Here is a 13,203-nt window from a genome sequence, read left to right on the forward strand (position 1 = left end):
GTTTCTACTTCATTGATATATACTATCTGAAGCTAGATGAGAATATTTATTATTTAATTAGTAAAGCTCAACTGTGAAAGCAATGTGTGATAATGGGAAAAAGCAGGTTACACAAAGATAATATATAATTAACCCAAAACTGTAATGCTAATAAGACTGCCTGAGCAAAAGTGACTCCTAGAATATGAAATCATATATATACTGGTGAAGTGTGCAACTAAACTTTTCATGCAAATTATTTGCAGAGATGTACTAAGAAGTTCATGTTTCAATCTCTTAAAAGTCAGAAGTATTAACTACTTCCATGGTCTTACTAGTTAATGTAATTGGATCTGCATATATTGCTACCTACTTTTGGACATGTATTTGCACTGAATGGTTCAAAAAAGAACAGGGGCAAAAACACAATATAAGAAAAGATTCTTTTTATACTGGCAATATAACAACATTAGCTATTGAAGCTTATAGAAACTTTATTGCTGAATGTTTTGAATCTGGTGTAAAATTAATGTTATTCCATCATAATACCAATATTATTATCACATTCTATCAACATAATAAGGATTAATATAATTTGATTCTTACTAAGTAGCTCAGAGTTCAAAATTGGTAAAATTTATTTAGAACATTCAAAATTTAAAGCCTCTTACGCAGGAATTCCCTGACGGTCCAGTGGTTAGGACTTAGCACTTTCAATGAGGGGGCCCAAGTTCAACCCTGGTCAGGGAACTAAGATCCCACAAACCCATGGCACAACCATAAAGAAAAAAAAGACGACTCCCTCCCCCTTTAAGAAAAAGAAATAAAATCTCTAATGCCTACTTTACTCTGCTTATTGTTTATTTTATATTCATGCTTTGGAATACAGTATGCATAATATTTTTTCATTCTACCTATTTCATACTTTCTGATTCATGTAAAAAAAAGTCAAAAATTTAAGCAAAAACTTGAAAACGTAAGTTAATTTTTGTATAACACAAAGGGAGATTGTAGATACTCTTTGTGGTCTTTAAAGCAAGAAATATTATTTCCAATTGCTAATCAAATCTTATCTACATCAGAAATGTTTTTCTTGCCCATAACCTCTTATACATACTCTGTGCAATTGCCTGGACTACTGAACCAGCTTGTTCTGTTACACAACTACAAAATGTAATTGGGTCCATTCTTCAAATGCCTTAAGAATTATCACTGTCTGTTAGTCTCCTACTAAATGTCCTTAAAGTTTTTAAAAGAATTTTTTATGTGGACCATTTTTAAAGTCTTTGTTGAATTTATTACAATATTGTTTGTATTTATGTTTCGGTTTCTCAACCATGAGGCATGTGGGAGCCCAGCTCCCTGACTAGGGAGTGAATCCACACCCCCTGCACTGGAAGGCAAAGCAATAACCACTGGACCTCCAGGGAAGTCCCTACATGTCCTTATTTTGTTTCCATTCACCACCTGGCAAGAAGTTCATATTCTCATGCAAAGTCCAAAAGATTCTTTAGAGTTCAGACTCAACCTTTCCAGCCTCATCTCTTTCTTTCTTATAGCAGCTTTCTCTGATCTCTCATGACTTCTTGACCTTGCATATGCTTTGAATACTTTTGCCCACTGAGTCTTTCTCAAGAATTAGTTCTAAAACCACCTATTCTGAAAATCTTTTTTGAATCCAACCAGGGTTTAATAACTGCTTTCTGATTACTTGTATTCTTAATACTGTTTGCAAAAATCTTTCAGATCAGTCTTTCTGATAGGCTCTTTTTAATACATATTTATTTATTTGGCTGTTGGGTCTTAAGTTATGCATGTGCGATCTAGTTCCCCAACCAGGGATAAAACCCAGGCCCCTGAAATTGGGAGCACAGAGTCCTAGCCACTGGACCACCAGGGTTAAGTCCCATCTTATCAGCTCCTTAACCTTGGATCTCTGAGGCAATCATTACATCCTCCCATATTTAACCATACAGAAAAGGTTATTTGCAAGTCAAGCTGGTACTGCTTTATATGATATTTGATTTCAGCTTTTCCTCTTTATTTGCACTGAATAGAACACCTTCCTATTACATTTTGTTTTTCAAGAGACTTTCTCTCTCCAAACCAACTCTTTCTTCTCCCTAACGTGTTAAAGGAAGCCACCCAAACCATCTCTTCTGCAATGCAACTCCATCCTGTACATGCTTCTCTAGTTTTCCTTTTTTCAGATCAAGACCAGTAACAGACAGAAAATTTAGACAGAAAATCAGTAAGGAAACAAAGGATTTGAACAACAATACAGATCAAATGGACCTAATAGATACATGGAGAACATTCAACCCCACAGCACCAGAATACACATTCTTCCCACGCTCAAGAGGATTTTTCTCCAGCATAGATAATATGTTAGGTCACAAAACAAGTCTTAAAAATTTTAAACAGTTGAAACATACCAAGTATGTTTTCTGATCACAATGCAATCAAACTAAAAATCAATAGAAAAAGGAACACATTTACAATATGTGGAAATTAAACAACATACTCTTGAACAACCACTGGGTCAAAGAAAAAATAAAAAAGGAAGTTATGAAATACCTTGAGACAAGGGAAAAGGATAATACAACATACCAAAAGTTAAGGGAGCAGCAAAAGCAGTACTAAGAGGGAAGTTCACAGAAAAACACTTTAAAAAAGAAAGATGTTATATAAACACCCTAACTATATATCTCAAAGAGCCAGAAAGACAAAAACAAACTAAGCCTAAAGATAGGAAAAGAAAAAAAATAAACATTAGTATGAAAAATAAACAAGATATAAAATAGAAAAAAACAACATAAAAAGAAATCAACAAAACTGAGTCAGTTTTTTTAAATGAGACACAATTAACAGACCCTTATTAGCTAGTCTAAGAAAAATACATTCAAATAAATAATATTGAAAGTGAAGAGATATTACAATTAATAGCACAGAAATAAAAATAATCATGAGACAATATTAACAATTATATGACAACAAATTGGATAACCTACAAGAAAGGCTCAATTCCTAGAAACATGAACATATCAAGATTAAGTTATTATGAAAGAAGAAAAAGCCTGAAGAAACGTATAACTAGTATGAGGCTTGAATTAGTAATCAAATACCTTCCAAGAAAGAAAATTCTTTCTTGGAAGAAAATTTCTTTCTTTCCAAGAAAGAAAATTCTAGGATCAGATGGCATCACTAGTGAATTCTACCAACCATTTAAAGTAACATAAATTCTTCTCAAACTCTTCCTAAAAACTGCTAAGGAAGGAAGAGGAAGGAAGGAAGAAAACTTCCAAATTCATTTTATCAAGCCAGCATTATCTTGATATCAAAGCCAGATAAGAACACTATCAGAAAACAATTGATCAACATCCCTGATAAATACAGATGCAAATATTCTCAACAAAATACTAGAAATCAAACCAAAAGCATATTAAAAAGATCATACACCATGGTCAAACGAGACTTATCTCTAGGAGGCAAGGATGGTTCAACATATCCATTTCAATTAATGTAATACACCATAATAACAAACTAAAGAATAAAAATCATATGATCATCTGAACAGATACAGGAAAAAAACCTTAGACAAAACTGAAAGAACCTGCACAATTAAAAACATTCAACAAACTAGGAATAGAAAAAAGTGATGCTGCTCAGCTGCATACAACTCTCTGTGATCCCACTGACTGTAGCCTACCAGGCTCCTCCATCCATGGCATTTTCCAGGTAAGAGTACTGGAGTGGGTTGCCATTTCCTTCTCCAGGGGATCTTCCCAACCCAAGGATCAAATCCAGGTCTCCTGCACTACAAGCAGACACTTTACCTGCTGATCCACCACGGAAGCCCAGAGGGAAAGAAATTCAAAATAATAAAAGCCATCTAGGTAAAGCCCACAGTACTCGGCAGTGAAAAACTGAAAGCTTTACCTTTGAGCACAGTAACAAGGATACCCATACTGCTATTTCTATTCATCAGAGTTCTAAAAGGCCTAGCCAGAGCAATCAGACAAGAAAAAGATAAACCAATAAAAGGGATGCAAATGAGAAAAGAATAAGTGAAGTCATCCCTGTTTCCTGATGACAAGGTCCTATTTCTAGAAAACCCTAAAGACTTCATAAAAACCCTGTTAGAACTAATAAATTCAATAAAGTTACAGGATACAAAATCAATACAAAAATTGGTTGTGTTTCTATTAACTAACAATGAATTATCTGAAAAGGAAATTAGAAAAACAGCCTTATCAACAATAGCACAAGAAAAAAATACTTAGAAATAAACTTAACAAGACCTGTATGATGATAAAAACTACCAAATACTACTGAAAGAAACTAAAGATGATACAAATGGAAAGGCATTCTGTGCTCATGTATTTGAAGACTTAACATTGTTAAAATTTCTATACTACTCAAAGTGATCTACAGATTTAATGCAATCCCTGTTTTTTTAAAAAAAACCTAGTGGTATTTTTTACAGAAGTAGAAAAACACAATTCTAAAACTCATATGGAACTATAAAAGAGCATGAATAGTCAAATGATTCCTGAGAAAGAACAAAGCTAAGAGGCATCACAGGTCCTGAGGCTGAAATAGATTAAAAAGCTACAATAATCAAAACAGTATGGGAGCATACAGGATGACATAAACACCAACAGAGAAAATTGAGAGCCCAGTAAAACATCCATGCATATAAGGTCAACTGATGTCTGATAAGGGGCAGAAATACAGTGAGGAAAGGATAGCTTCTTCAACAGACAGTGTTGAGAAAACTGGACATGCTCATGCAAAAGCTGGACCCTTTTATCATTCTACACATAAAAATCAACTCAAAACCGATTAAAGACATAAATAAACACCTGAAACTGTAAAACTAGAAAAGAACACACAAGAAATGCCTTATGACACTGGTCCTGACAATGATTTCCTGGATATTACACCAAAAGTACAAGCAACAAAGAGCAAAAATAGTCAAGTGGGACTACACAAAATAAAGCAGCTCCTGCACAACAGAGGAAGCAATCAACAAAGTGAAAAGGCAAACCATGAAATGGGAGAAAACATTTACAAACTATACACCTGATGATTTATTCCAAAATACACAAGGTACTCCTACAACTCAAAAACAAAAAAAATCTAATAATCCAACAAAAAAACAGGCTAAGGATTTAAACAGACATTTCTCCAAAGAAGAAATACAAATGGTCAACAGGTATATGAAAAATGCTCAATATCATCAGTGAAATGCAAATCAAAAGCACAAAGAGGATGCTGTCAGGATGCTGCTGCTAAGTCGCTTCAGTCATGTCTGACTCTGTGACCCCACAGACGGTAGCCCACTAGGCTCCCCCGTCCCTGGGATTCTCCAGGCAAGAACACTGGAGTGGGTTGCCATTTCCTTCTCCAATACATGAAAGTGAAAAGTGAAAGTGAAGTCGCTAAGTCATGTCCGACTCTTAGCGACCCCATGGACTGCAGCCTACCAGGCTCCTCCATCCATGGGATTTTCCAGGCAAGAGTACTGGAGTGGGGTGCCACTGCCTTCTCCGCCTGTCAGGATAGCTATTACCAAAAAACAAAAAAAAAGGAAAAGGCAAGTATTGGTAAGAATATTGGTGGAGAAACTAGAATCCTTTATAGTTTGTGGAGATGCAAAATGATGCAGCTGTTATGGAAAACAGTATGGAGATACTCCCAAATATTAAAAATAGAAATATCATATGACCTAGATATCCAATATCTGGGTATTTTCTGGAAGATTTGAAGGCAAATCTCAAAGAGATATCAGCATTCTCATGCTCACTGCAGCGCTATTTACAATGACCAAGATGTGGAAACACCCTAAGTGTTCACTGATGGATGAACGGATAAAGGAAATGTATTATATACAGACAATGAAATATTATTCAGCCTCAAAACAGAAGGAAACTCTGCAACATGTGACAACATGGATGAATCATGAGGAACATTATGCCAAGTGAAATAAACTAGTCACAGAAAGACAAATACTGCATGATTCCATATATATGAGGCATCTAAAATGGACAAATTCATAGCATCAAAGAGTCATCAAAGAATGGTTATTAACAAGGACTGAAAATCAAAGGTAAAGTGAATTCGCTCAGTTGTGTCCAACTCTTTGCGACCCCATGGACTGTAGCCTACCAGGCTCCTCTGTCCATGGGATTCTCCAGGCAAGAGTACTGGAGTGGGTTGCTACTTCCTTCTCCAGGGGATCTTCCCAACCCAGGGATCAAACCCAGGTCTCCTGCATTATAGGCAGAAGCTTTACCGTCTGAGCCACCAGGGAAGACTAGGACTAAGGGTAGGAAACAATTGGAAGTTACTAACAAATAAGCATTGATGCGTTTGAACTGCGGTGTTGGAGAAGACTCTTGAGAGTCCCTTGGACTGCAAGGAGATCCAACCAGTCCATTCTGAAGGAGATCAGTCCTGGGTGTTCATTGGAAGGAATGATGCTAAAGCTGAAACTCCAGTACTTTGGCCACCTCATGCGAAGAGTTGACTCATTGGAAAAGACTCTGATGCTGGGAGGGACTGGGGGCAGGAGGAGAAGGGGACGACTGAGGATGAGATGGCTGGATGGCATCACTGACTCGATGGACACGAGTCTGGGTGAACTCCTGGAGTTGGTGATGGACAGGGAGGCCTGGCGAGCTGCTATTCATGGGGTTGCAAAGAGTCGGACACGACTGAGCGACTGAACTGAACTGAACAAATAAGCCTAACGTTTCAGTTAGGGTTTGTAAGTTCCAGAGACCTGCTGTACAACATACCTCTACTCAACAATACTATATTGTACACTTAAAAATTTGTTAAGTGCATAGATCTTATGTTAAGTGTTCTTAATACAATAATACTGGAAAAAAGAAAAAAGAAGACCAAACCCACAGATTCTGAGCTGCCAACACTCATAATCAGCTGGTTCCCTGGTGCTGAGTTGATGGCATTTCTTTTCCCATCATCCTGTTCAGGCAAATATCCCAATAAGTACCTTACGGTTCTTTATTTTTCTAATTCTGTCCTTTTATTTAAAAAACAAGCAACAAGTTTTAAAGCTAACAAATAATATCCAGTCTGGAGTTGATCAGCTTTTCTTTCTTAACAGACTAGTCAACAAAAGCTTTGTTGATGAGGTAACAAATAACTTCACTTCCAAAGTTTTCCTTGATTCTATTACGTTCTTTCTGGAGAGAAATCAAAAGTATGCCAGAGTAATTCATGAGTGCATTGTCACTCAGTCGTGTCCAACTCTTTGCAACCATGTGGACTGTAGCCCAATAGGCTCCTCTGTCTATGGAATTCTCCAGCTAAGAATACTGGGATGGGTAGCCATTCCCTTTTCCAGGGTAGCTTCCTAACCCAGGGATCACATTCAGGTCTCTTGCATTGCAGGCAGAGTCTTTACCTTCTGAGCCACCAGGGAATTCATGAAAGTGCTACATACTGGAGAAGAAAGACAGATGCACCCATTCACGAATAAAACAGGGATGTAATATTACCATTTTCCTAGGCATATAAGTTAAATAAATCAGGTATCCTCATCCTTGTATCTTCATTATCTACGTGCAGTCTCATGGATTCTTCCTTACAATAGTGGTCACCCTCTTTGTTTTCCATGCCCAATCTGTTTATCCTGATTCAGCCACATAGTGTCTGGATTTTTGTCATAGCTTCCTATAATTCCTCCCAGCATATTACTACCAAACTAACCGGCACAGGTTAACACCTTGATCAAGTCACTTCCCTACTCCCAATTTGAATCCCAGGGACGGGGGAGCCTGGTGGGCTACTATCTATGGAGTCGCACAGAGTCGGACATGACTGAAGCGACTTAGCAGCAGCAGCAGCATTAAAGACCCTTTATAATCTAGACTCAAATTGTCTTTCAAGATTTATCTTCCTATACTCCTTTATATAAAATACCTATTCACATAACATGACTTATTCACTGCCTCTAAATACTTTCCTACCTACATCTTTTATATTCATACTATTTCTATACCTAGAATGATCTTGATCCATTTATCCATATTAGCAAAGTATACTATAGTAAAATCAGCCCATGATCCACCCATTTGTGGAATCCTAGGTAAGACCACTTTGACAGGTTGTTCCTACTCCACTGAATCAAACACCCACCTGCCAAGTGGCTAAAGTCAGCCCTCCCTCTTCTGTGACTTTCAAGCAGGCCTCCAGAAAGAAAGGGAAAGGTCTGAGTATAAAAGTTGATGCTTGATGTTTTGCCCCTCTCTGTTCCAGTTGTTATTTTTAATTCTATTGATATCATCTACACCTGTATCTTCGGTGCTTTAATGTCCATGTTAACAATCCAGTATGGGCTGGTGCCACCAATGGGATAGAATGCTCCTGTCCTGCGTGCTCTCAACCCTTGCACTCATTAATTTAACGTATATTTTTTGAGTACCTACATGAAGTACAACTGTCAGCACTAGGGACACATCAGTGAAAAAAGTCAAACATCTCTCCCCTCATGGAGGTTGTATCTAGAGGAGGAAAGAAAGACAATAAATTAAGGTAGGTACAATATACAGCATGTTAGATAGAAGTTTTAATAAGAAAAAATAAAGCAGGAAAACGTGTGTGGTGTGGGGGAAACAGTTATCATTTTAGGGAGACTAAAGAAGATGTCACTGAGGAAGTTCTAAGTGAAGAACTAAAAGCCGAGGACTGAGCCAGATATACAGAAGGATGTCTGAGGCAAATGAACGACAAATGAAAAGGTCCTGAGTTGGAAGCATGACTGGCAGGTTCAAGGGAAAAACAAGGAGGCCAGTTAGCTGGAGCCAAGAAAATAAATAAATGAGATCGGACATAATAGCGGGTCAGATCACCTATAACGGGTCAGCAAACTATAGCGTAAGAACCGAATCCAACCTACCACCTGCTTTTTAAAGTAAAGTTTTAATACCTTTACTTTCAAGCTACAACAGCAAAGCGGAACAGTTGTGAGGCAAACTGTGTGAGCTAGAAAACCCCAAATATTTATACTGTGGCTCTTTACAAAAAAGGTTTACTAGAATTCCAGGTGCCTCAGTGTTAAAGAATCTGCCCACGATGCAGGACACACAGGTTTGATCCCTGGATCAGGAAAACCGCTGAAGAAGGAAATAGCAACCCATTCCAGTATGACTACCTGGGAAACCCCAGGGAAAGAAGAATCTGGCACGCTACAGTCCACAGGATTTCTTTTACAGAATCACTCTAGTTGTTAGGCTCAGAATAAAGACAGCAAGGTAGGAAGTGGAGAGAACCAATTAGAATATTATTACAAAAATCCAGGTGAGCGATCATGGTGGCTCGGATCACAGTGGTAGTCACACACATGGTGAAAAGTGTTAGATTTTAGATATATTTTGAATGCAGACCAACGGAATTTACTCTTTTATCAGATTAAAGTGTGAGGGAATCAGTAGTTAAGGATAACCCTAAGCGTTTTGGTTTGCCAACAGAAAAGACAGAGTTCTCATATACTGATGGGGAAGGGTATGTAAAGAGCAATTCTGAGAGACAAGGTAGGGAGCTTTACTGCTTGTCATGTTAAATGTGAGGAGCTTATTACTGAACAAAGAGAAATTTGGGGAGGTAGTGAGAGCTATGAGTTTGGAGTTCAGGAAAGTTATAGAATGGAGATAAAAACTGAGGAGTCATCAGTGTATAAATGTCACCCAGAAACATGAGATGCACTCATCAAGAAAATGAATACATACATGTGTGTGTGTGAGAATGAATTATATACATAAACTCCACAACTGAGCCACAGGACACTAAATGCTTACAAGTTAGGATATGAAGCAGAACTAGAAGACTGATAACAAATGGTAGAAAGGTGAGGGAAAAAACCAAGGATGTGTGTTGACCTAGAAGCCAAGTGAAAAAGTGTTTCAAGGATGAAGAAATAAACTGTGGTAAATGTTAAGTAAGATAAAATCTGAGAAATGACCACTGAATTCAGAAATCTGAAAGTCAGTGGTGACCTTGGTAAAAGTAGTTTTGGTGGAGTGGTAGAAAGAGAAAGTCTGACTAGAACGGGTTCGAGAGAGAAGGTGAAGAAAGCTAATTAGAGACAGTAATACAGACACTTATAAGAAGCTTTGCCCAAGTGAAGGAATCGGCCTTGCCTAAAAATGTGAGGCATACATCTATAATAGAAGAGAAGGTTGAATGTTGTGGGCACAATTGCAGACAGGTGGGTAGTTTATAAAAGTTCTCTCAATTTTCTCAGTAAAATAGGCTGTAAGATCAAGTAAGAGTGAAGACAGGGAAGAAAGACTTGATTGTCTGAGAAGAGAGATGAAATAGCTCTTTGGGATTTTGCAACTCAACATATGGATCATGGACCAGCAGCAACTGTACCACCTGGAGACTGGTTGGAAATGTATCTCAAGTCCTCGCTGAGCTACTAAATCAGAATCTGTTCTGTTAACAAGATGCCCAGGTGATTTGCTTATACAGTAAAACTGGCTTAAAGCGCTGTGGATATAGGAGACCAGGAGAGAAAATGGACTACAGAAACACAGTATAACTACCAGGCAGATTAGTTATCATGAATTTAAAGTGGTATTAGTCATTTTGATTTGCATTTCTCTAATAATTGGCAATGTTAAGCATTTTCTCATGTGCATTTCGGTCATCTCTATATGTCTTCTTTGGAGAAATGTCTTAGATCTTTTGCCCGTTTTTTGACTGGGTAGTTTTTTTTGTCTGATAATGAGTGGATGAGTTCTCTGTACATTTAGCAGATTAATCCCTTATTAGTCACATCATTTGTAAATAGTTTCTCCCATTCTGTAGGTTTTTTTGTTTTGTTTATGGTTTCCTTTGTTGTGCAAAAGCTTTGTTAGGTCCCATTTGTGTGTGTGTGTATATATACACACTAAGATGGAAAGTTGGAATATTACTCAGCCATGAAAAGGAATGAAATAAGGCATTTGCAGAATCATGGATGAACTTAAGAGATTATCATACTAAGTGAAGTTAAGTGAGTCAGAGAAAGACACATATTATGTGATATTGCTTATATGAGAAATCTAAAAAAAAAAATTCAAATGAACTTATATACAAATTAGAAACAGATCCCACAGAAAACAGAAAACAAACTTATGATTACCATCTGCCTATCTATCCCTCCCCCACAGCCCACTCCCACCTGGCAACCACAAACGTCTTCTCTCTGAGTCTGCTGCTGTTTCACAGGGAAGCTCATCTGTGCCATGTTCTATATGCCACGTGTGAGCTGCACCACACAGTGTCTGCCTTTCTCTTTCTGGCTTACTTCACTTGGCATGACAGCCTCTATGGCGTGATTTCAGTCTTTTCTATGATCCATACTCAGCATATTGTAATACTAAGTGAGAATTAAAAGGAAAACAAATGTAAGTAAAATGCAGCCCTCCCTTCCACAAAAGGCTGTTGGGACAGGGAGAGAGAATGCAAATCATTTCCAATAAAGCAAAAATCATATAATAGGAATAGAGAAAATGCTATGGAAAAAGTTATAGAATAAGTCCTGTTGAGGGACAGGGGAAGGCTTTAAAGATTTCTTAAAAATAGTGTCAGCAAACATCAAAATTAGAAATCAACCAAACTAAAATTTGACTTATATATGTCTCTTATCTTTTCTATATAGTATTTCTCGGAAGTCAGGTGAAAAGTAAAAGGATTTAATATAACAAAGAAGAAAACACAAGAACCATTAAAAATTTTATCCTTAACTTGCAAGTAAAAACAAACCAAAAGACAAACAACCAATCATAATTGATAATTAGCCCCAAGTTAACCTTAAAACATATCTGAAGGAACATCCACTTTCACTAATGAAAAAAGAAATAAAAACAATTTCACCCAAACTTTCAAGGTTGGAACTGGAGGGATATATTCTTCAGAAGAAAGGAGCATTCAAACCATAATCCTGAACCAAAATTTCTCTTTGATTATACTGCCTCCACAACACTGGAGGGGATGGGAGAGGGAAAGGGAGGTGGCCTTTAACACTGGTCCAGTTATGAGCAAAAGACTTTTCCTTGATTCCTCACAGCACAGGTGAAACAAAATTGGGACATTCACAAAATATGAGTAAAAGGCTAAAAGATGCAAAGTAGAATAAAATGAACAAAGGGAATACCACAAATGTATGGGATACAGATTATAAATTACTATTTATTTATCTTCAGTTTATTACCCAATAAATGTGTCCCTTCTTTCTCATTCTTAGTCATCATTCTTCCAGACTTCAAAAATAAATAAACTGATCTCAATAAGCCTTAACAGTCATGTCATATAAAGGAGAGATAGGTAAAAAGCCATTAATTAATTTTCCTCTTGTGACAGAAAGACCTTATATCCATAATATCCAATTCAGCTTTTGCAATACCAGTGGGCCTCTAATTATCAAGACAGAACTAAATTCAAAATAATTTTTAAAAACACAAATGATACTTTAGGCAAAGGAAAATATTCCCTGAAATCAACAAGTATGAAGTATTAAAGTATCCATTATTTGAAATCACATATTTATCATTATGTTTGAACTAGTACTCTATAAAATTACTCATGAACATATGAAACAGCTAATATTAAGTGGGTTTCAGATCTTACCAAATTGAGAAAAACTCCTAATTCTATGAAATAACTATTTTATAATTGAAAAAATACATACAGCAGGACCTCACAGGGATTCAGTTACAAAACTAAGGCTGAGGACTGTAGTGCTTATCTAAGGAATGGCTCTAGCATTTCTCCAAATAAAATCTACTTTAAATAAAGTCACTGAATCCACTTGTAAATTATTTCCCTTTGGCTGTCTCATTATTCAATATGCTTTCAAGGAACATGGTGATGAAAGAAGAAAAATACCTCTTTCTAACATAACCATACTGGCAAGAACATCAACATTATCAGTATTCAAAGAATGTCTTGGCAGGTTATAAACCTTCATAAAAAGAAGGAACACTAATCCAAGATGTCAAAATAGCAATAGTACTTCTCATATTATGTGCAATATGATTGTTTGTAATGCAGAAAAAAATTTCAAATAAAGAAACTAATATCGCCATGTTTAAAAAATTTCTCAGAAAAGCAAATAAAGTATGACAAACATAAGCATGCTTATAAGAGTAGAGCCGAACTCAATGTTCAAAGAGATTTATGATAATGTGTTGATGCTATTTTTGGAAC

General features: G+C 36.7%; 1 protein-coding gene across 18 annotated transcripts in view; it reads right to left on the reverse strand.

The window, feature by feature from the left end:
- The window catches only part of PMS1 (PMS1 homolog 1, mismatch repair system component), a 334,072-nt gene that overhangs the window by 264,164 nt on the left and 56,705 nt on the right, over window positions 1–13,203 (reverse strand). For 3 of the 18 annotated variants that reach the window (XM_069576909.1, XM_069576908.1, XM_069576912.1), the window contains one exon: window positions 11,177–11,374. The exons of 14 other annotated variants lie outside the window; for them this stretch is intronic. In XM_069576909.1, the coding sequence (XP_069433010.1) occupies window positions 11,336–11,374 (39 nt within the window). In that variant the 3' untranslated portion in view covers window positions 11,177–11,335. Of the gene's footprint in view, window positions 1–11,176; window positions 11,375–13,203 lie in introns of those variants that run through there. One more of the 18 variants, XM_069576901.1, reaches the window with a different exon arrangement.

Source organism: Ovis canadensis, chromosome 2 (assembly GCF_042477335.2).
Source record: "Ovis canadensis isolate MfBH-ARS-UI-01 breed Bighorn chromosome 2, ARS-UI_OviCan_v2, whole genome shotgun sequence".
In the NCBI taxonomy this organism is placed as follows: domain Eukaryota; kingdom Metazoa; phylum Chordata; class Mammalia; order Artiodactyla; family Bovidae; genus Ovis; species Ovis canadensis.